This window comes from Erigeron canadensis, chromosome 4 (assembly GCF_010389155.1).
Source record: "Erigeron canadensis isolate Cc75 chromosome 4, C_canadensis_v1, whole genome shotgun sequence".
In the NCBI taxonomy this organism is placed as follows: domain Eukaryota; kingdom Viridiplantae; phylum Streptophyta; class Magnoliopsida; order Asterales; family Asteraceae; genus Erigeron; species Erigeron canadensis.
The window spans coordinates 22,894,370-22,918,356 of record NC_057764.1 but is presented as its reverse complement, the minus strand read 5'-3'; the positions used below and the strand labels follow the sequence as shown (position 1 = coordinate 22,918,356).

The 23,987-nt window shown below is 34.1% G+C and overlaps 4 protein-coding genes across 6 annotated transcripts; 1 reads left to right on the top strand and 3 right to left on the bottom strand.

Annotated features, from left to right (window-relative positions):
* Window positions 1-2,509: 2,509 nt before the first annotated feature.
* Window positions 2,510-6,143, bottom strand: LOC122595858 (autophagy-related protein 8f-like). The gene is made up of 6 exons (XM_043768321.1): window positions 6,017-6,143; window positions 4,776-4,826; window positions 4,602-4,657; window positions 4,053-4,105; window positions 3,485-3,603; window positions 2,510-2,761 (listed from the first exon to the last, which is right to left on the bottom strand). The coding sequence occupies exons 2-6, from the start codon at window positions 4,810-4,812 to the stop codon at window positions 2,664-2,666; spliced, it is 363 nt and encodes a 120-aa protein (XP_043624256.1). The 5' UTR covers window positions 4,813-4,826; window positions 6,017-6,143; the 3' UTR covers window positions 2,510-2,663.
* Window positions 6,144-7,453: 1,310 nt separating this feature from the next.
* On the top strand, window positions 7,454-14,154 carry LOC122595060 (centrin-1-like). 3 transcript variants are annotated; one of them, XM_043767352.1, is made up of 6 exons: window positions 7,454-7,918; window positions 10,663-10,752; window positions 10,836-10,971; window positions 13,231-13,355; window positions 13,755-13,844; window positions 13,964-14,154. In XM_043767352.1, the coding sequence occupies exons 2-5, from the start codon at window positions 10,747-10,749 to the stop codon at window positions 13,833-13,835; spliced, it is 348 nt and encodes a 115-aa protein (XP_043623287.1). In that variant the 5' UTR covers window positions 7,454-7,918; window positions 10,663-10,746; the 3' UTR covers window positions 13,836-13,844; window positions 13,964-14,154. The 3 variants fall into 3 exon arrangements, 2 of the variants coding, with proteins under 2 accessions (XP_043623287.1, XP_043623286.1); XR_006323186.1 differs by having other exon boundaries at window positions 10,836-10,994; window positions 13,755-14,154; XM_043767351.1 differs by having other exon boundaries at window positions 13,755-14,154.
* Window positions 14,155-14,550: 396 nt separating this feature from the next.
* On the bottom strand, window positions 14,551-16,920 carry LOC122595058 (synaptotagmin-1-like). Its single transcript, XM_043767346.1, has 5 exons — window positions 16,856-16,920; window positions 16,389-16,664; window positions 15,537-15,875; window positions 15,322-15,450; window positions 14,551-14,799 (listed from the first exon to the last, which is right to left on the bottom strand). Exons 1-5 carry the CDS (start codon window positions 16,898-16,900, stop codon window positions 14,662-14,664), a joined length of 927 nt encoding a protein of 308 aa, XP_043623281.1. The 5' UTR covers window positions 16,901-16,920; the 3' UTR covers window positions 14,551-14,661.
* A 117-nt stretch (window positions 16,921-17,037) lies between these two features.
* On the bottom strand, window positions 17,038-17,767 carry LOC122597182 (serine/threonine-protein kinase CDG1-like). Its single transcript, XM_043769812.1, has 2 exons — window positions 17,158-17,767; window positions 17,038-17,075 (listed from the first exon to the last, which is right to left on the bottom strand). Exons 1-2 carry the CDS (start codon window positions 17,765-17,767, stop codon window positions 17,038-17,040), a joined length of 648 nt encoding a protein of 215 aa, XP_043625747.1.
* Window positions 17,768-23,987: the final 6,220 nt, after the last annotated feature.

Sequence of the window (23,987 nt, the reverse complement as noted above, 5' to 3'; positions counted from 1 at the left end):
TGGCTCCTTTCCTTGTGGCAAAACACATTTATCCCAAGTTTCATTTTTAATCAGTGCATCCATTTCCATATTCATAGCATCCTTCCACCTTGTGACTTTCAAAGCTTGCTCTACACTTGATGGAATCTTTTCTGAATATAATTTTGTTGTGAATGCTTTTGCTTCTTTAGATAGATTTCCTTTCACCATGTTGGCCATTGGATATTTAGAGCTTCTGGAGAATTTTTCTGGAGAGTACCGTTTTGCGGGTATTCCTCGAGTTGACCTGGGTGGCAGAACATACTTTTCTGGAGCTTCTATAGTATTCTGTTCAACTTCTACAGCATTCTGTTCAACCTGTTCTCCACTTTCCTGCATACTCTCATTCGTGGGATCTAGTACACTTTCATTTGAAACATCAAAAGAACTACTCAGTGAAGAATTACTTACCTCAGATATTAGGTTTGGAACAGTATTTTCGGTGGCACTGGAATTTTGAGACTGAGGGGACTGTTCTTCAGAGTTTTCGGTGGCACTGGAATTTTGAGACTGAGAGGACTGTTCTTCAGACTAAGAGGACTGTGACTAATCTTGAGAGTCAACCACGGTATTTTTACTACCTTCGGAATTATAACTAAGCCAACTCAATGTGTCACATTGTTCCTCCCCCTGACCATTGTGTTGTGGGGAGTAAAAATAGCTATGGTGGGGAAGTTGATCTATCTTGCTGCCAAAGTCGTCTATCTTGCTGCCAAAGTCATAATCTTCTTAATATGGAAATGATGATTTGATCTGATCCAATTCTTATTTCTAACAGTCTGACTTTTTTGATAATATGAGTACAAGGATTTATATATAGGATTGAAAAGAGGATGAAATCATAGAATAATAGATTTTGCTCTTGTAATTATTATAGGTCTGATTATTGTATTTGATCAGGACTAGGAATTTTATCTTTGATCAAAGTTTTTTGTTTTGTTTTTTTGGAAAGTTTGAGAAATGAAGAATTTTTCAATTAAATTTCGATGGTTAGAGTCTGTTCACCTTGTTACGTTTTTTACGCCCGATAGACATACTGTCATCTCTTGGATTCCAAGAAAAAACTCCTGCAATAGCTTGCCAAACGCTCTGCTCGCCAAAAGATGAGAATTAGTTGCAAATATCTGGAGGTTTCATACGTTATCTTAACTTGATCCATGCTAGAGAGCCCCTTGTCGAATAGATACTCAACTTAAACCCTTGATAAGAAATCTCTATCATCGAATGATTTGAAGAAACAGTCAATACAGCTCTCCACGCAAGCTATTCTAGCAAGTCTTCAGTGGAGGGCACTAGAAACTTATCCAGACTCACATATGTGGAAATTATATACCTACTGTCACTTGTCACCCACAAATAAGCTTAGCTTAAAACACGATCTCGAGACGAAAAAGCAATCCTCTTTGTCACTAACCATTTGGCGATGGTACGTTTATCTTAATTAAAGCAATCCTCTTTATGTTTTGTGTTTTAGTTTTTATAATTCTTCTTGGATATTATATATCACCGGTATTCCTATTTTAGTTCTTTGAGTTCGCTAAGCTGGATATGGGCAATTGGGCATCAATCACTTTGACCTCCATCATGGCTTTCACTCCAGATAATCTAAGAAGGGTTGTAAATAAACCGAACAAACATGAACGAAGCTTATTGATGTTCGTTCGCTTAAGTTTAGTGGAACAAATGAGCAAACACAAACACTTACACAAACATTAGCTTAAACGAGCATGAGTATTAAATGAATGGATATTCGTATGCTAAGAAAACATCTCTTTCATTATGTCCCTTTAAAAGCATAGAATGCTGAATATATAAATAATGTTCCTTTTCACTGGTAATATTCGTCAATATTTCAACTTTATCATATTAGCTAATAGATATGTATATATCACCATACAAGAATATATAAACAAACAAACAAACGTATACAGTGACGAACAATTTAACCAACGTTCACGAACATTTATAAACCAACAAAACATATGCTTGTGTTGTTCGTTTAACGAAATGTACCAGAAATATTATTCGTGTTCATTCACTTATTAAACGGATAAACATACATGAACTTCCCACTAAGCAATTTTCCAACCCCTTCGCAGATGTTTTGTTCGTTTACCATCCATGATCTAAAGTATTATCACTAGGTCAGATAAAGAAGGCTCAGAGTTCAAGTTTTGATTTTAATCTAAAAGTTAAAATTTTCTAACTTGGCCCCTATCCTAATCCAATTGAGCCAACTCGATTCCTTTCAAAACAATGAGAACCAGTTACTGTTTTCATATCATTCTAGTGTCCCCTTAACTCATGTGTCAACTTTGTCTTCTAACAATTGGGGTAACTGTTTAATCATTGTGCATTTGTACATAGAAAATAACAAGTACGTAAAAGTGTAATCTTTGGAAGATGTAGTTATCCTTACTTCACTACCAGGCTTTCTTATCCTGTGGTCATCCCAACTTAGTAGGCTGTTTGTCTTGAGATAATGCAAGACTTTTCAACGAATAATGAAGGATGCTGCGTTATGATTATTTGGTTGAAATTCGACAGATTAGAAGCAAATATTTACAGGACAATCAACTATACAAGTTATATGAATCATAAATTTTATTTAGTATAATGAAATGACCAACAAATCTTCCAAGAAACTACAGAACCGACCCAAATGTGTTCTCGCCACTGTAGGTAACATATAGAAATCCGTCATTATCCTTCTTCTCGTCATATATTGTAGACATTACTGCTCCTATAAACATCAACAATCATATTAGCAACACAAAAAAGTTGATCTAAATCTAAATTTCATACATTTTAGTTTGAACTAAATGTCACCAAGTTTTTTTTAAGAAAAGTCCCCATACACAATGAAAACACCGACATCCATAGTTTAGAAGACATTTTCAGACCATTTATGAATCGATTCATTCAAGTTATACTTTTTTCTCTAACATGTAAAATTAATAAAAATTGGCTTAATAGGAAGGATTTTGCTAACCATATCCATAGGGGCTATGGATATTACACAAAAGTATGGTAAATGTCAGCTAATATTATGTACAACACTTTTCTGTGTGTTAACAACCATAGCCTTAAGGGCTATAGTTAACAAAATCCTATACGGAAATAGATCCTTTTATGCAAAACATAACTTCATAATTGAAACAATATACCATATATCTGGTCATACATGATGCATTAATCATACCATATGAAATTATCACCACTGTTTCATGTCAATCCAACCAGGTTTGTTTAGGTTTTTATCTGTTGCCCAACACAACCTCTGCCATCATCTCCCCATAAGAATAATTCACAATTTACAAGAATTCTATATAACTTTTAAAAAGAGACATCTCTAAATGAAAATAAGTTTAAAGGATTTTTTCCGACTAAAAACTGAAAATAAAATTCACACAATAGAGACCCAAAACAGATTATCATTGAATACACCTATTGTATGTAGAAATACCTGTGGGTGGAAGCACATTTTCCACAAAAATAAAAATAGCTTTCTCTGCACTCAGCTTAATCCGTTTACGAATCACATAGACAAATTGTCCAACAGTAAGATCAGCTGGGACAAGGTACCTGTAGTAATCATATAACAAACCATATAGTCATATAGTGAACCTTCATAGTTTATACTAGACATACAGAATTTCAAACACTAGGCTGATCATGGAACTTAATCAGGGTTATGATATTTCCTTCACGGATAACATATACCATTGACTTAGAAGTTAGAAGGACAAGACGTCAAACCGGTAAAACGTCTAAAGCGTAATTTTAGTGTTAACCTCGCTATATATAATTTTATACAAAAACATTATTAGATCATTTTTGGAAATTCGCCACACAAAATAGAATACTAAGAAACTTTGGACACACAATGTTTAGGGTCATCCCGGAAATCCAAAATGTACAACATAACCCATCTTGACAGGAACCCATTTTGACCCATTACCCAAGCTTCCCACTAATACAAAGAAAACAAAACACATCAAGAGCAGGATTAATCCTAAGAAAGAGGGACTTACTTTTTCTTATCGATATTAGGAATGTCGCTTTTCTCAGCCTTCTCCACAATTACCTTGAGTAAAACAGATTAATAAGACACGGACAAAATTTCAAGCTACATACTTAATTCTCTTCTTACAGTCCTTACAGACGCTCAATAGAAGGTAATCACACCATTAGTCAAGCACATCAACAGCACATAAAAATACCACATTGAAGTCGAAATATACAATTTCTACGGGGTAGATGGATGTCTCATATCACAGAGAATTATAACAAGTCTAGCTATTGATATGATGGAAATGTCGTATGCTATGATTTTAATAATATAAAATGCAAACGACTATTAGTTAAACAAATTTGAAGGGGCAACAATCCAATTAAGTTGCATCAAACATTTATTGATGCAATTCTAATTCTAATGGTATTAAAAAACAAAGATGTTACGTCCTAGAGTTGGGAAAAGTAGCATATATCCAGTTGTGTATCACACCAAATCAATCAAGTATCAAAAATAAATATTGTCCAGTGAAATATGGACAACAAAAGGCCAAATAATTAGCACATACCGGAATTCTGTCAGGGTATTTCTCCCTAATCCTTGAAGCCTCCGCATGCCTCTTTGCTGAAGAAAAAACAGCAATAAAAAACACAAACTAATTGTTCGGAAAATATATACAATTTCCGCTACAAGACTCAAGAAATTCTACACAATCACTAAGAATGCAAACAAATGAGCTTACAGAATTCATGTTCTTGCTTAAATCCACCTTTGGCCATTTTGTTTTCACGAACTGCAAAAGGAAGATCAAGAAGGATTAGTTATTATTGTACATTAAACAACAAAACAACTCATTCAAAAAAGCATATGTACTCTTCAACTCGCAAATTACATATATAATCATATGTCTCTTCTTGAGGCATTTTTTTAGAAAACCAGGACACACTTATAAAGTTGGTGATGCACTTGCAACTTTCATTAAAGAATTAACAAAATAGTGTGTTTTTCTTATGAGAGAAAACAAAGCAACAAACCAACAATTATTGAACTATTTACCCTTAACAAGTACTTCATTTAACATAATACATATGTAAACCTAAATCAAGTTATCCGTGTATGTTCCCATCAGTACGCGTAAAGATACACTTTGTTCATATACAATATACGCCCCCTACTACTTGCTACATACGAAGAATAACGTATAGAAACAAACTAAGTACATATCATAATACTTTCAATCCTCTACTCAACAGATATAACCCTCTTTATTCAGGCCCAAATTAATCTTAAGACAAGTAATACTAGTTTTAACATAGAAGGCGCTGAGGCTGAGGCTTTTTTCAAGTCTACTTTCACTACCGGTTTTTTTGGAGATTATTATTGTTCTTAGAAACAAAATGGGTTTTCATAACGGCAACCTTAATTGTACCTCAAACATGAAAAATTTCTAAAAAGAAACAAAGAAAACCTCATATGGGTTGTTAACAAACGGATTATCTACAACAATTCCAACAATTTATGTATAACAGTCACATTAAAAAAAAAAAAAAAATTGAAAAGGAAAAGCTTTAAAGGTCAAAAATCTCCTAAAAGCCCCGAATAATATCTGAATAATAACATCTTAAAACCAAACAAGTTTCTTGTAAGACAGGAAGTGAAAAGCAACAACCTTTGATAGCAGAAAAAGTCAAAACAAATATATATCATTGACCCTTTGTAATAACAATAACAAAAACACAATAATCATACTAATAATAAAAAAGCATATAATACTGTAATACCTACTTATATAATATATATATATATATACACATGTAATTGATGTCTAATACATCAGAAAACTAACAAAGCTAATAACTTTCTGTAGTAAATCATGTCACGTAATGAACTAAGATATATAAAGAACAATCGAATCAAACACACACATATACATATATATATATATATAACTCAAATACAGTTGAAAAATAGATGGATACATACAGTTGATAGAACAAAGAGAGGCAGAAACTTGTTGAAATTAGAGGATTATTATTATTATTGGAAGACAATGAATAGGCTTGCGTCTATAGACTTTGATTGATTGATGGATGGAAAAAGTATATATATAGATATAAATTTTTTAATTTTTATTTTTATATAGGTATTTTATGAGTAACCTCCAAGTAATTTACGAGATGTATAATTTATTTATTTAACAATTTAATGAAAATAAATATAAATGGGTAATCGATGGATAAACTCACACGTCAGATATAGTGGATATTGTAGCCGCATTATTGGGGTGATTGATGATTATTATTATTGTCACGTTATTCGGTTGGCCCCCTCCCTCCTTTGTTTATTAACGTTTTTGGATAAATTTTACGAGTATTACTTTATCTGATATTTTCTTCTAACTATTTACAATTATTTGCAGCTGACGACGACGACGACAATGAGTGAGAATGACGACGAGTGTCGTAGGAATTTGATATAAAAGAAATTGATTTAAAGGGTTAATGGATATATATCAAAAAGTAAAAGATTAATAATATAAACTAATTTATTAAAAATAAAATGATTAATTTGCATCCGACTTTTTTTTATAGTTTCACAGGAGATATTACATTCACACCTTCATATGCAAAGGGTTCATAAACTATAATGAAGATATTTTAGATCGATATATACATTTGAGTTAAAAGATTTATCTTATATGAAAGATTTAAATAATTTTTTGACTTTAAACTTATCAAACTTTTAATTAATTGTATAATAAAAGTTTGATTACAAAGAAAATGCATCTTAAATTGAAAACTAAGTAAAATTGAACAATAATATGAGTTCAAAATTATGTACAATGCCAAATTGTGTAAATGTAATTCTAACTAAATATATAAATCATTTGACATATACTATTTTTTTAAAAGTTTTTTTTTTTACCTAAATTATCTTTTTTATTTATTTATTAATTTGAATATTTTCATTTAATATACTTATAATAATCTTAATAAAATTTCTTACAATATATATCTCTCTTTGAACTAACAATACTATTTTTTTATCAATTATTTTTACATTAATAAGTAAACTACTATCATTACCGTAATCACCAAAACATGTGACTATCTTAAGGGCATCTTCAATGGATGTTGAACAAAAGCTTTTTTTTAAAGCAAAATAGAGTCTTTTAAAAGCTTTATATTATTGAAGAGAATGGTTTTTTTTAAGGTAAAGGTTGAGGATTTTTAACTCTTTAAGCAAAAGCTTTTTTGATTTAAGTAGAAAAAAACTTTATAAAAACCTTTTCAATGGAGTATATGACTTTTTTATAAGTTAAAATTATTTTTTATAAATTAAAATTGATAAATTGTTGAGGTAGCAAAATAAAAACTTTAAAATTTTTTTTTTGCTCTGACTAAACGTAGCACCCCTCGGAACATCTAATAAAATTCCCGCATTTGTTGAACTTCCCGGGAAAAGAAAAAGGAAAACCCTAAACTAAAAATCCCCCAAAATTCAATCTTCTGATCCTAATTCCCATCTATACAAACCCTAATTCACAAATTCATTCCACTCAGATAATTCACAATTAATTTAAAATCGATAATAAAAAAAACCCAAAATGCCAGAAGCAAATAAATCAGAAAGCCCAGAGAAAATGACAGAGTATGAAAAGCAAAGAATGAAAAGAATACAAGAAAACACAGAAAGAATGAAAGCATTGGGCTTGCATAATCTGGCTGCTTCTACTTCTTCTTTATTTCAAATAACAAAAAAGGAAAAAAGAAATTGAAAAAAGATGAAGAAGATGATGATGAGGATTATAAGCCGAAAGATGATGATTTTAGCTCTTCAAGCGAATCGGGAGAAGCCAACGATGATGAAGATTATCATGTTAAGGTATTAAGAGATATTTATTAGAAATTTTATGATATTTAGAATAATGTATGTATTATTATATAAATATGATCATGTATACAAAATGTAGCATATAGTTTTGGTAGTTTTATTGTTTGAGGCTTTGACCCGTTTGCGATACATGTAACCGTAGTCTGAGCTAAGGTCCTGCAAAAGATTTAGAAATACGGGCTTCGGCTGTACGGATTCTTACGATAGGAATTTAGGATTGTTGGTAGATAACTAGACTTTATATATAGAATCCTAGGTGAGCAAGTTAGTAAGACTTAGTTGATATGCCCAAACCATTTTGGAATACTTGTTGAAAAATGGTTGATGTTATTAATAGGCGAAAAATTCGTCAAACAATCACGTAGAGAGTTGTCTGTCGTGGTGGCTGACCGTCTAGGTACTCACAGGTCAAAGAAGTTTTTATGTTGTGAAGTTCAATTCTTTTAATTGACAATTATAAAGTTCTGTACCTTTAATAGAATATCTGGATATGTACAGTACCTTTTGTGTGCAATTTTCCCTCATCAGTAACATGAAATTTAAGTTAGTTGCAATCAGTTGCACCAAGTTGTAAGAATGTTACATTCAGTAAAAGGGTAAAATTTTGCTATGTATGGATTGAATTATCCATTTCAACTTTGCAATTAAGAAGCGAATAATTTTGACCTACTTATCAGAAGTTTTACCAGGCAATAAATGATGTTATACACCTATTGAATTGGTATTCCAGTAAAGAACTAGGATGAACCTATACTGCTCTAAGATAGTATAGTGTTACTTTATACAGCCTTGTGGTACTTGTTCAGTCTAATTAGGAGGTGTTTGGATGTGCATTTCATAAGTGATTGTATATGACTTAAAAAATCAAAATCGGAGGGAAGTGGAATTCCCAAATAAGTTTTCATATAGGAGTATATTAAAATAAACATGTGTAAGTCGAGTCTTAAAATAAAACATGTGTAAGTCAAGTTTTTACGGGTTTGGTGTTGAAAATGGAGAAATTAGTGACATGGCTGAAAGAGTTAATTGTAAAGCGGGAACACTTCCCTTCATACATCTCGGGATTCTGATTGGCGCCAATATGAAAAGGGTTGCCAGCTGGAATTTATTTTTGAAATATTTGAAACGAGGGTTTCTAGGTGAAAAGGCAAATGCTTATCAATAGGGGGAAGGGTCACTTTGATTAAATCGGTTTTAGAGAGTTTGCCCACATATTATCTATCTTTGTTTAAACTTTAAAGCAACAACCAAAGTTATAGATGGACTAGAAATAATAATAAGGAGGTTTTTATGGAGCGGAACGGCGGATACCAATAAGATCAATTGGGTGGCTTGGGAGAGATTGGCGTAACCTGTTAAAAATGGGGGTCTTGGTATCACTAGACTTAGAGACGTGAACACCTCTGTTGTCGACTTGAAGGTATAGAAATGAACCTAATGGTCTATGGAGAAAGGTGATAGAAGCCATTCCCGCGGGAAGCAGATGCTGGTCATTGATTCCTATAAATCAGGCTATCACAGGTACATGGAAATCTATTGTAAAATTTATAAGCAAGGTGAAAGTGGCTAGTCGTGAACTGAAAGAGGTGTTAACGAGTCGTCCAATAAGATACTCGGTTGTGGGAACTGGTGACGCAACCCAGGTACGGTGGAAGAAAGGATGGAGTTTGATGATCTCCAAGTGTTGCTTGAAATGATACAGGTTGTCAACTGAGATGACAGGTGGACATGGAACGGGGGTAACAAGGAATTCTCGGTGAGATCAGTAAAAGATTTCTTACTTGAAAGTTATGATTTTAGCAACAGGTTCACTTTTGAATGGTCTAAATGGGTTTTAACCTAAAAATGTAACATTTTTGTGTGGCGGGCTGAGATGGATCATACCCCCCCAACGACGGCTCTTGCTAAAAGGAATGTTTTTGTTGACAACGATGTGTGCAACCTTTGTGGCGAAGCTCAGGAAACCGTTGAGCATATGTTTTGTGTGTGTCATGTTGGTGTGACAATCTGGGATCATATTAGTAAGTGGACTAAGGCATGCAGGTTCTTTATTTTCTCCATCGTAGATTTGGCGGAGATCAATAATCACGTGGGGTTGGGGAACAAGAACAAGGTTTTGAAGGAGTTATTTTCATGGCGTGTTGGTGTGGAAAGCTCGGAATGATAAAAAGGTTTTCTGATGCGGGGATCCACACGGACAAGATTATTCATGACATCAAATCACTTGGTTTCCTTTGGTATAGAAATAAGTCAAAGCATAGAAATTTAATGTGGGAAGAATGGTGTAACTTTAATTTCTTGTATACGTTTGGCTCCGCCCACTATGGTGGGGAAGGCTGTGAATAAAAGTTGAATTTTCCAAAAAAAAAAAGCTATCTGTTTTTTCAGGATGTAACGTTTTAATGTCTTTTATTTTTTTTCTTTTGCAATCTATCAACATAAAAGGTTTTTTTTTTAAAAATATCTATGCCTGATGAATCCTTGTGCAAACAAACGAATTTTTTTTCTTCTGAAAATGCAAAAGAACACTACACTTTTGGTATGTTTCGATGAGAGGAACAACATATATTCATTTCTTTGTTTTTTACACTCCCATAGTTCGTTTTAATGCTTCTCCTTCTTGCAAAGTATGATGTATCTTTTCAAATTTTAAAAAACGGTCAAGTTTGCCATAAAAAAGATGTATAATACTGAAATAAGATTATCACTCATTACTATTTTGATCTTCTTTTCAGCCAAAGCTGATAAAATCAACACCAATCAAGAAAGTCTTAAAGCTTTCAGGCAACTTGGGTTTTGTTGATGATGATGATGCCTTAATGAAGGTAATTTCTGATCAGCTGCATGAATTTGTGGTCCTTGTTGACCTAAAAACTTTCGACTGGGTTGTTCCATCCTATGGATGCAGGCTATTGCTCTTTCTTTGCAAGATTCACCAGGCTTTTTGGATGTAGCGAGCAACACCCCTCCTCAGCCTATTGATACAAAGGCATTAAGTGTCAGAAATATTGAAAGGAAGCATATTGTACACAAGGATGATTCTGGTAAACGAAAGAGAAAAAATGTGGTACTTTTCTTTGACCTACATTCATATTTATTTTCTGTTTGTTACTTATAAATCCCATGGAAGTTGTAACATTTGACTTGGTAGATAGTTGATGTAAAAGGTTTGACGAGTTGGATAAAGGGCGGTTGTGTGGGTGGGTTGAGTAATAGGTTACAGTGGCATAATGTCAATAGGGGCCGGGTTCTGCCACACCTTAAATTTAAAAAAGCAGTTCAAAAGGCACACGGGATAGGTAGAATTTGGATTTTGTAATATATAATAATTTCTTACTTTGAATGTGTTGGGTGTCTAATTGGACTATGGAAAGCAGTTCACGAGTCGAGTGCAAATGACTGAAGATGAATTGATATTGTTTCAACTATTTTACTTGGTTTAGAGCTAGAAGAATGCTGCAGAAATGAACTGTTTTGGCTCATTGGATGTAATAGTGCCCATCTCGGTGTTGTTCTCTAAGGTCTTATAAAAGTGGTTATCGAGATCTCGTTTACTCTAACATCAATATCAGGCGGTGACGATAAGGATGATGAATTTGCATATCTGTACATCATCAAATGGCTCATTTGAGTCGCCTTTTGGGTGGGGTTTCTTTTAGCTTTTGGGGTTTGGTTCAGCTGTATTCTTTTGCAAAGGGGCTCATGGGCAAAAGTATACAAAAGAGCAAAAACTAAAAATTAAAATAAAATCCCATCCAAAAGGCGACTCTACTACGGTATAGCACTATAGATTGTTTGCTCATGCCAACTGCTATAGCAATTAGATTGGTCATCACAATAATAATAGGTGGTATCATCAAAGATGACCATTTGATGATGTACAGATCTGCAAATTTGACATTGTGATCGTCACCACCTGATTTTGATGTTAGTGTAAATGAGATCTCAATTTCTGCAATCACCTTTGAAAGACCTTGAGGAATAGCAGCGATGGGCACTGGTACCTTCACTGAGCCAAAACTGTTTATTTCTCCACCATTTCCATTAGAAGAGGATAGAATTTTCTACAATTTGTATAGTTATCCTTAACTAAGCTTTTAAACTTGTTGGAACATGATAAAGCTTGTACATTGTGATCAAAAGTTCAAGTCACAATAACAGATTTTTTGTATATACCATAAGGAGGCTGGTGCACTAGCTAGGATTGCTATATATATATATATATAGGGGTGAGATATTTTGAGACCACCTCTTATTTTAGGACCAACTAGGACCATTGATTTTTGTACACCATCATCATCTACTACGATATACAAGAATTTTTTGTAAAAACACTAAGACTTTCCGGCGACGGGCCACCAGAAAATCATGTGTAAGTTAACTTACACATGATTTTTCTGTGGGCCCGTCGCTGGAAAGTCTTAGTGTTTTTACAAAAAAGTCTTGTATATCGTAGTAGATTATAATGGTGGTGTGTAAGTTACGAAAATCAATGGTCCTTTTTTGGACTTTTTTTAGTTGGTCTCAAATTATCTTTCCCATATATATATATATATATATAGGGTGGCTATCAAATAATGAATATGCATCCAAGATGGATGCACACAAAAAAAACGTGATTTTTTCGATTTTGACAGATCAATGTGTTGTTAAACACTTAAATAATGATAATTAGTTAAGCACTATGCTAGTTTTATGGACTTTTAATGCATCAAAATGATGTTTTTAAGTGTTCTCACCGTTCTTATTTTAAAAGTGTTCTCACCGGAGTGTTACCCTATATATATAAGGGGACAATCAAATAAAAACAGGTTTTAAAATAAGAACGGTGAGAACACCTTAAAATCATCATTTTGATGCATTAAAAGTCCATAAAACTGACATAGTGCATAACTAATTATCATTATTTAAGTGTTTAACAACACATTGATTCATCAAAATCGAAAAAATCACGTTTTTTGTTGGATGCTATCATTTTGATGAATATGCATCCAAGATGGATGCACAAAACAAAAAACATGATTATTTCGATTTTGACGGATGAATGTGTTGTTAAACACTTAAATAATGATAATTAGTTATGCAATATGTTAGTTTTATGGACTTTTAATGCATCAAAATGATGTTTTTAAGGTGTTCTCACCGTTCTTATTTTAAGAGTGTTCTCACCAGAGTGTTACCCTATTATATATATATATATATATATTCGACATTTTAGTTAAATTGGAGTTGCATTTACATTATTTCTTTTAGCCAACCTTTTCCTTCAATACGGATCATCAGAGGGATACTTGTTTTTGCAGAAACTGGCAAAGGAGAAATTAATCTACGGGACTTGCGTAGAGTAGCAGCTTCACATGATTTCACATGGAATGATGAGGAGATGGATCATATGATCCGGTTCTTTGATAGTGATGTAGATGGAAAGGTTTGTACGTCATCTAAAATTTGTTTGAATCACTGTACTTCCAAATTCTTGTATAAACCAGATCTATGCCATCTAAAAGAGGTGGGAAAATGGAGGTGTTGGGGCTGGGTACCGGATCGAAACGTGTAGTTTTGTTATCAGTCAAAACGGGTAGGTTGGGTTGATGGAAGCAATTATCTATTGCATCAAATGTGATAACCAAAAAATTATGTCATTTATATATTTTTAGAATATATGCTAAGAGGTTTTTATGCATTTGAAATATGCTTTGCCTACTAGAATCTTGATTTACCTTTGGCCCATTAGAGATCAATTGTAATATGAGTATAAGTAATGGTTCAAACTTGCCACCTCTAGTTAATCACCTTTGCTGATGTCTTGTGCATGTCTGGTGGTCAGCTAAGCCTCGAGGATTTCAGTAAGATTGTTGAGCGTTGCAATATGAGACAAGGGTCTGAAATTTCAGAACAGGCTTCATGAGTTAACGAGGTACAGACCCATAGTAGTTCCTAATGGTGATTTGAATCGAGATTACCTACAATACTTGTTATGTCTTTTCTACGAGTATTATACAAATGCATTAAGGCTCGTGTCATGTTATGATGAAGGTTTGGTAAATTGTCTGTTTTGGCAATTGACAAAAGTGAAAATCAGATTGTCATGGAAGATTGAATTGGCGCCCTGTTTAATAGGATTTAAAATGGCCCGTTCCTATTGAGCCTAGATTTTGTAATATTCTTCTCTGTATATGACAACCAATACTGTAATATCTAATGAACGACTTGCATAGACTGACAAATTTTTTGACCTCATGTATGTTATGTAAAGTTTTCTATAAAAAAACAAGCTCACTCCGTACCACCCATAAAATGAGACTCATTTTCTTATCTGTAACGGAGTTTAATCTGTTAACAACAATTTCAACTACACTTTCTGGAAACAAATCAATGATGTTTGTTTAGCTACTTGTCAAATAAAAATTTGTCATTGTTCTTTTGGAACATAATACATCATTTTAAGAGCATCAATAGGTAATATTACCCGAGTTCAACTTGAGTTGAGCCAACTTGTTTTGTCAATAGAGCCTAACATGATGAAATAACGATGATCCAAATACTTAAGTAAATATGTCACTCAAGTAAATTAAAAAAAAAAACACAAAGTAAAACAAGTTTCAAACAATTTAACACATGATCCAAATACTTGACAGTTTTACTAAATAAAATGACATGGTGATCATTTACTAAAGAAACATGAGCATAGATGTGGTTGTCTTCAATAACTGTTAGTTATTACTGGTTGTAATCTAGTTAGACGACCTCCATTGCAATTCCACGGTAAGCCAACAACCACGTAGTGTATTTTGAAGTTCATAACATTTGGTGATCCGTCTTTCTTTCACAACATCAATAGCATTTATATCAATACATCCCATCGATTCTTCCTGAACTTACAGCAATATATTAATTTATATATATACAGAGAGAGATCAGTATTACATGAATAAAAAATAATACTTTAATTATAAAACATCAAACAATGAATTTTTAATGTAAAGAATTTTTTTTTTATGCATGCAATTACTTATCTACATTACCTTATACTCGTAATTGAGATGAGTATGTGTTTTACTACTTAAAATTTTACTTTTTGATTAATATGACAAGAAGTAAATGTTGATTTAATAATTGTTTTTAAATTGAGTTTGTTCCTTTTTTTCTTTATTTTTCCAACTATGTAAATAAACAACCATCATTGCAATTTAGATTATGGAAGATTAATAAAAGTTTTCTTTTGACTATTCATTGCAATTAGGTTATAACCAACATCAATATAAAAACGCCTTCAAAATTAAATCCATCGGGTATTCACTGTATTAAGTGATAAGTGATGTTACTAAAAAAATCCTTGAAGATGACCAAAAATTTTGTGTTGAAAGCTTAGGATCCAAACATATATAATGTACCTTTCGAAATATTATTCCTTTCCCAGGAGTACTAATGACTTCGAAATGCATATTTTCTTTCGTTGGTGGCTGTTCCAAGATAAATGTGAACTCCTCATGCCATTTCGGATTACGTGTGTTCTTTATTGCCTGCGAAAAACAAAATGAAAGAAACTTAAAAAAGATTGTGGGAAATTAAGAAGATGCTTGTAATTAATTAGTTAGAAAAAACAAACCACGGTTTTCCTTAATTCGCCTTGGAAGAGCAATGAAACATAGGGATTTCTGTGATGATTTGAGTAAAGGGTTCGAGCTTCATGGATTATAACGACAAGCAATCCTCCGTCTTGAGGAGTCCCGGTTGGAGCCTTTTGGTGGGGACATACATCTTCAAAAGCAGTGTAATATGGGCACGCTGTGTACATCATTTTCACCATGATTTTCCCTTGTACGTCTCCCTCATCTTCATAGCCATCCTTAACCTTATGAAACCTAACTTCTTGAGTCCGTGCACTTTTAGAAGTTAAGTTTCTAAATTGCCAGTTTCTTGCTCCGACTTGCTCATGGATTCCTCCCTACAAAACAAAGAAATCGATCATGCATATTTATTTAACTACTCAATAACTCTTATAAACATACATGTAGTTTCAAACCTGCAAGGCCGGAGGTCCTTTTCTATCTTTAGATAGAACCTGGAAACAGCCTTTCTACACCGTCGTGGTAGGGGTAAGGCTGTCTACATCTTAACCTCCCCATACACCGTCGAGGTATTGAGACCCAAAACCCGTGGAAGACGGCATTGGGCGTTAGTTACTTATGTAGTTTCAAACTATCCATTTGGCCATTGTAGAAAAGACTCTAGTTATTACGATGATGACATTTAAGGCAGCACTCATAAATATGACCATTTGATAAATGGCCAATTAACTAATATATATTATTACGTGTGATTATTATTATTATTATTATTATTATTATTATTATTATTATTATTATTATTATTATTATTATTATTATTATTATTATATATAAACTTTTCGTAAGAAACAAAATTGAACCCTATGAAGATTATAAGTCAAATAGATTACTTGGTCATACATCGACGAGCTGTTATGAAGCCATATTTGTAGCAGTTGATGATCAGGATCCTCAACATATAGAGTGAATTCTTCATTCCAACACGGATCCCCTTTCTGGTAGCATATGGCCGTTTTCATTGTTGTATGAATGGATGTATCTGTTGTGGTGACTAGTTTGAGTATCACATAAGGATTTTCGATATTAAGCTCCGATCCATTTAGTACTTTTACATTCAGGATTCCATAAATGCGAGTTTGTTTACCGCCGACACCTGCATCAGAGCACTAAGTAAAACAGATTTCAATAAGTCCGTTTCATAGATCCAAAACCTCTTTATGTTGCATCTTTTTCATACTTATGATTAGAATAAAAAGTTAAAACTCTATAAATGGAAAAAAAAAAAAAAAGAAAAAAGGAATTTTGAATTCAAAATATCATAAACTTGTAAGTTGATCAAGAGAAAGAAGTAGTTTACTTGACATCGAAGGGCACTTCCAAGTGCTTTGAGGATCTCGTCCATCAATGGACGTTCTTCGCGGTTTCTCCTTAAACATTGATATGCAATTTTCGTGAACTCCTCCAAAGAATGATGATTTATTTCATCCTTTATGTTGGCAAAAACAATTTCTTTTATTTTGTTTTCTTCATAGCATTTGCTTACAAATCCCACAAAAGACTGATGATCCCCATTGTTGCTGCCAATACAGAGCCTCCCACATAATACCTCAAACAAAACTACACCAAAAGAGTAAACATCCGACTCTTTTGTTAATAAACCTGTCTCTACATAGAGCGGATCACAATAACCAATTGTGCCAACGGCGTTGGAGATTAGATATGTGAAATCTTTGTTTGCAGGTGCAAATTTGGAGAGACCAAAATCTGCGATTTTGGCATCCCAATTTTCATCTAACAAGATATTAGAACTCTTAATATCGCGATGCAATACTCTAAGTTGGGTATCTGTGGGAGCATGCAGGTATGACAGTCCACAAGCCGCCCCGATACATATGTGAAGACGTTGAACCCATCTTAGTTCCTCGCTGTTGATATATAAGTCAAGGCTTTTCTTAGACACATATTTGTACACTAGGATCTTCTCGCCAAGATCGTCACAATACCCTAAAAGAGAGACAATATTTTCATGTCTGTATAAAGACAGCAGCATAATCTCTTTCCAAAACTCGGGATCTCCTTGCCCAAACACACGATCCAAACGCTTCAAAGCAACCGTGGTGTGTTGGCCTGTGGAATGGTGGATTACTCCCTTATAAACTTTCCCGAATCCACCTTGGCCAATCAAATTTTCTTTAGCGAAATTGTTGGTTGCTGACTTTATACTATCTAATGGGATTTTGAGGTGGTCAAACTGTCTTACGTGAGACATGATGTTAATGGTCCAACAGAACTCAAATAGAAAGCAGTACTAAATCGAGCTTCAAAGATCTGAAGGGGAAGAAATGTACACTTGACATTTTTTTCATTTTGTTTTTACATTTTTTAATTTTAGACAACTATGAAATTTTTTATTTTTATTTTTGCAGGGCCCAATACAGTTGTCTGCATATAATATAAAACGTATGTACTGTTTCGTGCGGAAATACAGGCACTTGGGTTCACCCGATGTTTGAAAAAGTCGGGTTAACTTGTTTGACCTGTACGTTTAAACAGGTTTATGGTTTTTGTTTTTATTTTTATTTTATCTTATATCTATACTATATTATAAAACAAATTTAACTTTTCAACTTTCAACATTCAATTTCAACAATATACACATGATAATGCATGATATACTATATATATCAATATATATAACTTTCTCTCTCCTCCATAAATCATTTTATTCCTTTAATTCTTTCAAAATCTTTTATCTCAAAAACCGTACATCGATAAATTATAAAATTATATGGGTGTTTTTAAAATTTCATGCTCTTTCATTAGAGATGTCATTCGATATATTTTCGACGAATTTTTAAATCTGATGATGGAGTCCGGCTAAGACATTTGGTTATGACACTCTATGGCATATCACTTCCTATGATCTAGCACACTCTATGACCTATCACCCTCATCATTTTACCGCCGCAACGCGGGGGTACTTGCTCTCGTTTATTAAAAAGGTTATTAAACTTATCATGATTCAACAAATATAATCAAAACATCATTACAATCTAATAAAATATAAGAGTCGTAGGTGGCTCAACAGTACTAAGGGACTATGCAATCACTTTAGGCCCCCAACAATGTAGGGCCTCAATATTTTGTATGATAGACTTAATTTAAAAGAAGTACCATTATATAATTTGCATTGAAGTAACAATCTTACTGATTTTTGAACCAACATTTGCATCTTTTCATTAATAGTAGTTCCATAACATAAGTCGAACTAACTTTTTTTTGTTTACTTTAATTTATATGCTTATGAACTAGGCCCCCAAAACCGACTTCGTTTTAAGACCTCCAAAAACCTTAAGTTGCCACTATATAACACTAGCTATACTTCAATATCTATATCTATAGTACTATATAAAACAAACTACCATCTCTCCCTTAAAGTAATTAAGATTTTGAAATGGTCATTGGGATTTAGCCCAACTAGACATTTAATGCCCCTTATGTTTTTCAGCCAAATAATGGTCCCGGGTTCAAAATTTTTGAAAGGCATACTGGGATGTCTTTACCAATGAGGTGGAGCATGGGGGATTTCTCTAGCATTAGCTAGTTTCCTCTAGAACGGTAGTGGGACTTCCACCACCAGTCATGCCCTCGGATTGACTGTGCTGGTGACGTGGTCGATCTCTACCGGACGATAAAGAGGCATGCCGTTGAGTCCAATCACCACTGCTGTTAAAAAAAAAAAGACTTTGAAATGACCACATTACCCATCTTCTTTATTCATTAATTTAAACATTTTCATCAATATCTATACTTTCATACTACTATATAAAACAAAGTACCCCCTCCCCCTTTAAGTAATTAAGATTTTGAAATTATCATATTATTCATTAATTTAAACATTTTCATCTATATATCTATAATACCCTAAATGAAATATTTTACAACAAGGTTATCCAACCTTTAAATAAACATATTAACCCCACTTAAATCAATTAATTTTACATTTACCACCACTACCACCATTGCCGCCGTCACCACACCATCTTCACTACCACCATCGCCGCTGCATCATGCGGGCATACGTCTAATATATATAAAAAAATAGAGTTAATTTAATAGAGCCCTATGTAGACCTGTAGCTAGTCAAAATTAGTGTTTTCACTTTTTTTTTCTTTTTTTAATCATTAGATGCCCCTACAATTGATGTTAATTACGCCACCAATTTAGTGTAGTGACTTGTGAAAGTGTTCAATAGATTTAAGAACTTCTCTATATTATTCAAAGTCTGAAGCTGAGCGCTGTGAGCACTTAAGAGCCGTTCTTGAAGTCCTTAGGGAGAAAAAGTTATTTACAAAGTTCTCAAAGTGTGAATTCTGGCTTCAAGAAGTTCAATTTCTCGGGCATGTCATCTCATCTGAAGGTATTAAAGTTGACCCCGCAAAGATTGAAGCTGTCTCCAAATGGGAACAGCCAAAGACACCCACGGAAATCAAGAGTTTTCTTGGTTTAGCGGGCTACTATCGAAGGTTCATTCAAGATTTCTCTCGTATAGCTAAGCCTATGACTGAATTGTCAAAGAAAGGAGTGAAGTATGAGTGGACTGAAGCACAAGAAAAGGCCTTCCAAACGTTAAAGAAAAAGTTATGTGAAGCTTCTGTCCTCGCCTTACCTGAAGGTACCGATGATCTTGTTGTCTATAGTGATGCGTCTATTTTAGGTTTGGGTTGTGTTCTTATGCAAAGGGACAAAGTCATTGCTTATGCTTCACGTCAGTTGAAGCCTCACGAAAAGAACTACCCAACACATGATTTAGAGTTAGCTGTTGTGGTGTTTGCATTGAAGCTATGGAGACATTACTTATATGGCACTAAGTGTACATTGTACACTAATCATAAAAGTTTGCAATATGTATTCACTCAAAAGGATATGAATGTAAGACAACAAAGATGGATGGAACTTATGAAAGATTATGATTGTGAGATTAAATGTCATCCTGGTAAAGCCAATGTGGTGGCGGATACATTAAGTAGATAAGTGCAGAATATTTCTTGTAGATTGATGAGCATGGTTGATCAAGCAAAGTCGGGGTTACTTAACCGCATTAAGGAAGCTCAAGTTAAGGCTTTAATGAAAGATAATATCGACAAGGAAAGCATTGGGAAGAAGAAAAGATTTAAGATGGAAACGAACAACCGTGGATTTAAGATATATGAAAGTCGAATTTGGGTACCATTGCTTGGTGGTAACCGAGAGTTAATCCTTTAAGAAGCCCATAGGTCAAGATATTCAGTTCACCTCGGTAACACAAAGATGTATGCAGATTTGAAGCCTATCTATTGGTGGCCGAACATCAAGGGAGAATTTGCTCATTTTGTTGAAAGATGCTTGATTTGTGCACGTGTGAAAGCTGATTACAAAAAGCCATATGGTTTGTTCCGGGTGGAGTAACTAACCACCAATGCGTAAAGGCATAAACGGTTTATTCAGTTGGAAACGAATTTGTCTTTCCTTAACGACGTCGATGGACCACCTTATGGTTTACCCATCATGTCGGGTGTGAGGACTCCATGTATGGTTTATGACCGCCTACACACAACCCCACATCCCTAAGTATGTGTGGCTTATGTCACATAGCCTACGCCTAGGCAAAAGAAAAGTAAAGATATAAAGAAAGTAAAGAAAGATGAAAAGTAAAGCTTTATGATGATAGGCACACTTAGGATTATGATGTTCCTAATGTGTTATGCTATATGGCGCTTACGATGTTTATGATGTTTCTTATGTTTATGATGTTTATGATGCTCATGTGATATTAACATATAATGATGATATGATTTTGTTAATATATCTAATCGGCAAATGTTTTCAAATATGTCATTCTTACTTAGCTAATTTATTAGCTAACACTTGCTCTTTGAAAATGTTGTGCCATCAGATTAGATGAGTTTTGAGCTAAAGAAAGGATAGCTTGATGAGCATGGGTAAAGACATTAAAGACAATAACATTTATGTTCTTGATGCTTAAGCTACCCTTAGCCTTTTGTTTGGCTACTTTATTTACGATATTATGATTAAAGACTATGTAATAATGTTTGGCATATATGTTGGTGTCAACACTTGGATTTTCTTTTATTATTTCGATGATTCATTTAGTAACACCATATGTTTTCAAAAGTTTCATCCGATTACGGATGGGCAGATTTATATGTGATCTCTTTCCGCTATTATTAAACGCCGTTAGGCGAAAGTTTTTTGATAATCCATGTTTGTAAATGACGGGTGTTACATTAAACTTGTTCCATAACCTTTATTTTATCTTCATTTACCTGTTTCTAGTTGATGTCGAGTGGGTTTGGGTCATAATTCGAGTCGAAAAGCTTGCATGTGTGGTTTAGGGTTTTTAGGAAGTTTGATTCATGAATTGGAGCTTAAATCGAGTTATGGAATGAAATTGTAAGATGGGTTATGTTTAAATATAGTCTATGTTTGATTTTGTGGGATTAAAACTAAATTGTAGAAGTGTCGGAATAGATTTTGAGGTTAAATGGTGATTTGGGTCGACTTTGATGTTAGAAAGTGCAGGTTTTGGGCTGCAGGGAGTGGGACTGCGGCGCAGTGAGGGCGGCAGAGCCTCACTGCGGCGCAGCCCTTTCTTGCGTCTGTTTTTGGCCTTGAACCTCACTATGGCGCAGTGAGGTGTGCCAAGCCTCACTGCGGCGCAACCAATATTTGCGTCTAGATTTGGCTTTAAACCTCACTACGGCGCAGTGAGGTGTGCCAAGCCTCACTGCGGCGCAGTGAAGGCTTTTCTGGTCGGCAGTTTTCGTTCATTGTTTTCAAACGCTTGTATCTTTCAAACCGAAAGTCCAATCGAGACGTGTGACCTATCGTTGGATTCGTAAATGAATCTAGTTTCTTGTAGTAACCTTAGTTTTTATTGAAACCTTCCCCATTTCAAAAAGGGTCGAATCTTTTGAGTCTAAGTCTTATTCGGAGAAAGTTACTAACGCTTTGGTGTGTTGTAGTTCTACATAAACTTGATATGGACCTCACCTAGGCGTTTTAACAACTTTATCAAGTCTCGGGAGTCGGTAGGATTGTACTTGTTTTATTGGGACGTGAATGAATTGTATTAATAATTGCATATAATATTATAATTATAGGTGGTGGACGTGAGGTGAACGCAAGATAACTTTAGTTGCTTTTAACTTGTATTATCTACTCTTAGCTGATCAAGGTGAGTTCGTATCTCCCTAATCTATTGAGATTCGGGCTGAAAAGTGTACATTGTGTGTTTATTTGTTTGCATTAGTTGTTTGTTGACTGAATGATGATTGAAGGTTGAATTGAATTGTTTTGTGCATGTTGGTTTTGAGAAAGGTTATATTTAGGTTAGGAGTACATACATGAAAGTCAACTTCGCTTTCAAAAGGTTTGAGATGTGGAGGGTTAGCCGCTGGTACACCCTGTATACATACATCAATGACTCTTTGAAAGCAAGCCCTCTCAAGTGTATGTATGTATAGTTTGTTCATATGGTTGGGTTATTGGATGTTGGATTGATGGATTGTTGGATTTGCATTGTGATGGTTGCATTGAGATGATTTGGTTGTCTGTTGAGATAAATGTGTTTATCCAGGTATAGACGTATACACTGGTGTTGGTCATCTGGGTTTATAGACGTATATTCTCCGATGTTTTTGAGATGCCACATTGATCATGGTGATGACATGTGAGTATCATTGCATAGATGGCATGATGGCCATACATATCATATGCATTTGGGTTTGGCATGCATATCATTCGCATCATGACATTGACATTGCATTGGCTTTCTTATCGGGTTGTGATATGGTGATGCATTGGTTGGATGACGTGTAAGACTTCTTGTATGCGATGATTGTTCATGTTTCTATGATATGTGGTTATTGTCGGTGGTTCCTCTTGGGCCACCACTACGAACTCACCAACCTCGTGTTGACTTGTTAGTACACTTTTCAGGAAATCAAGTGGTTCAAGGACGTGATGCATGATTGTGACTAGCTTTTGGGATTCAGGCATGGACTTATATGGATCAAGGATTCATTCGCCCATTTTTGACTAATGCTTAGGATCGATATCCATCTTTTGAATATTCTTTTGTAAACTTTGATGGTCACGTGCTCCTTGTGCATTGTATGAATATTTGATTGGTTATGTATTCACCAAATTCATTATTTTTCATTTAGTTGCCAACGATAATCCCTCCTTGTGCTATGTGATTTCCATAATATTTCGAGCCCTAGCTCGGGGTGTTACATAATCGGAGTCAGATCAGAAGAACGCCGGAAGATCGGTGGCTCTACCAATTGTTACAGAGAGAAATTGTATAGGAGAAGAAATGTGATATTCACATCAAAATGATTTCATAACTACTGATCCAATATTACAACAACCTATATATATAACTACATAACCGACTTAACTGCCTAACTTTCTAACTTGACACT